Raw genomic sequence first — 1,113 nt, forward strand, 5'->3', positions numbered from 1 at the left:
TCTGCTCCTTACTTCCTTTTTCTAGGTTGCCCGATTATTATGTGAACTTGTCCTATGCCCAGTGCTGATTGATTCAGGGGAACGCACCTGCCCACGCCAATCCAATAAATGTCTTTACACAGATTTTTCAAACGGAGACAGAAAGAGAGTTGAACCAGGCTCTCTATTTGCAAAATATAAAATTTAGGAGCTCCCTGTAACCATGCTTCAGATTATGTGAACTAGAGGATTGGGGGAATTGCTGAGATAAAAGGACAAATCTCAAAGAAACGGAGACATGACAAGAGAAGAGAGTGGTGTTTGAGTTTCTGGCTCCACAGAGTTCTTAAGGCCAATGAGTTCTGAGAGATAGAACTATCTTGTTTATGAATTCCATGAGACAGCCCATAAATCTATCTTTAGGCTTAGGCTAGTTTGAGTGGGGTTTCTGTCACTTGGAACAAGAGTCCTGACTACTGCGGTGGAGTGGAGTTAAAAGGTATAGCCTCAATAGGTGAGCTAACTCACTTTAAAAGGCTTCCAGTTTGAATTACACTCCATTCCCTCTGGTGCCCCTAGAAAGAGCCTTCTCTAACACAGGCCTGGAACTAGCAGACATGCTTTTGTTTTTTTTCTTTGCAGGAATTGTACTGCCTTGATTTGGGACAGATTATCAGAGGTGGGCACCATTATCCTCTCTTTCATGCAGGATTTATCACATGTAAGTATTTGTCTTATGTTTGGATGCTACGTTTTGGTTAGAATTTAATGATCATGTCTCTCATCAAGATTACCCACATGATCACTCTAAGGCTGTTGTAAGCCTAACTGACAAGTATTCCATATGTCAAGATGTCAAGTGCAACCCAAAATAAGATGTAAGCACCACATGGGACTGAGAGAGAAATGCTAGAAATCTTCACCCTTCCTGCCTTTCTTGATAATGACCATGCATCCTGTGAGGGAAATAGTGTTATAGTGATAGAAAGGTAAGGTTCTGAAGTTTGAGGAGATTGGAGGCCAGGTGTGGTGGTTCACGCCTGTAATCTCAGCATTTTGGGAGGCCAAGGTGGGTGGATTGCTTGTACCCAGGAGTTCCAGATGAGCTGGGCAACATTGTGGGACCCCATCTCT

General features: G+C 42.9%; 1 protein-coding gene across 1 annotated transcript in view; it reads left to right on the forward strand.

Annotated features, from left to right (window-relative positions):
- LOC105536443 overlaps positions 1 to 1,113 on the forward strand; it is a gene marked incomplete at its 5' end in the record, with an annotated part of 41,088 nt that overhangs the window by 30,268 nt on the left and 9,707 nt on the right. The window contains 1 exon segment of the mRNA XM_011975859.1: positions 622 to 700. Coding sequence (XP_011831249.1) covers positions 622 to 700 — 79 coding nt within the window.

The sequence above is a fragment of the Mandrillus leucophaeus genome, unplaced genomic scaffold (genome assembly GCF_000951045.1).
Source record: "Mandrillus leucophaeus isolate KB7577 unplaced genomic scaffold, Mleu.le_1.0 Scaffold1011, whole genome shotgun sequence".
In the NCBI taxonomy this organism is placed as follows: domain Eukaryota; kingdom Metazoa; phylum Chordata; class Mammalia; order Primates; family Cercopithecidae; genus Mandrillus; species Mandrillus leucophaeus.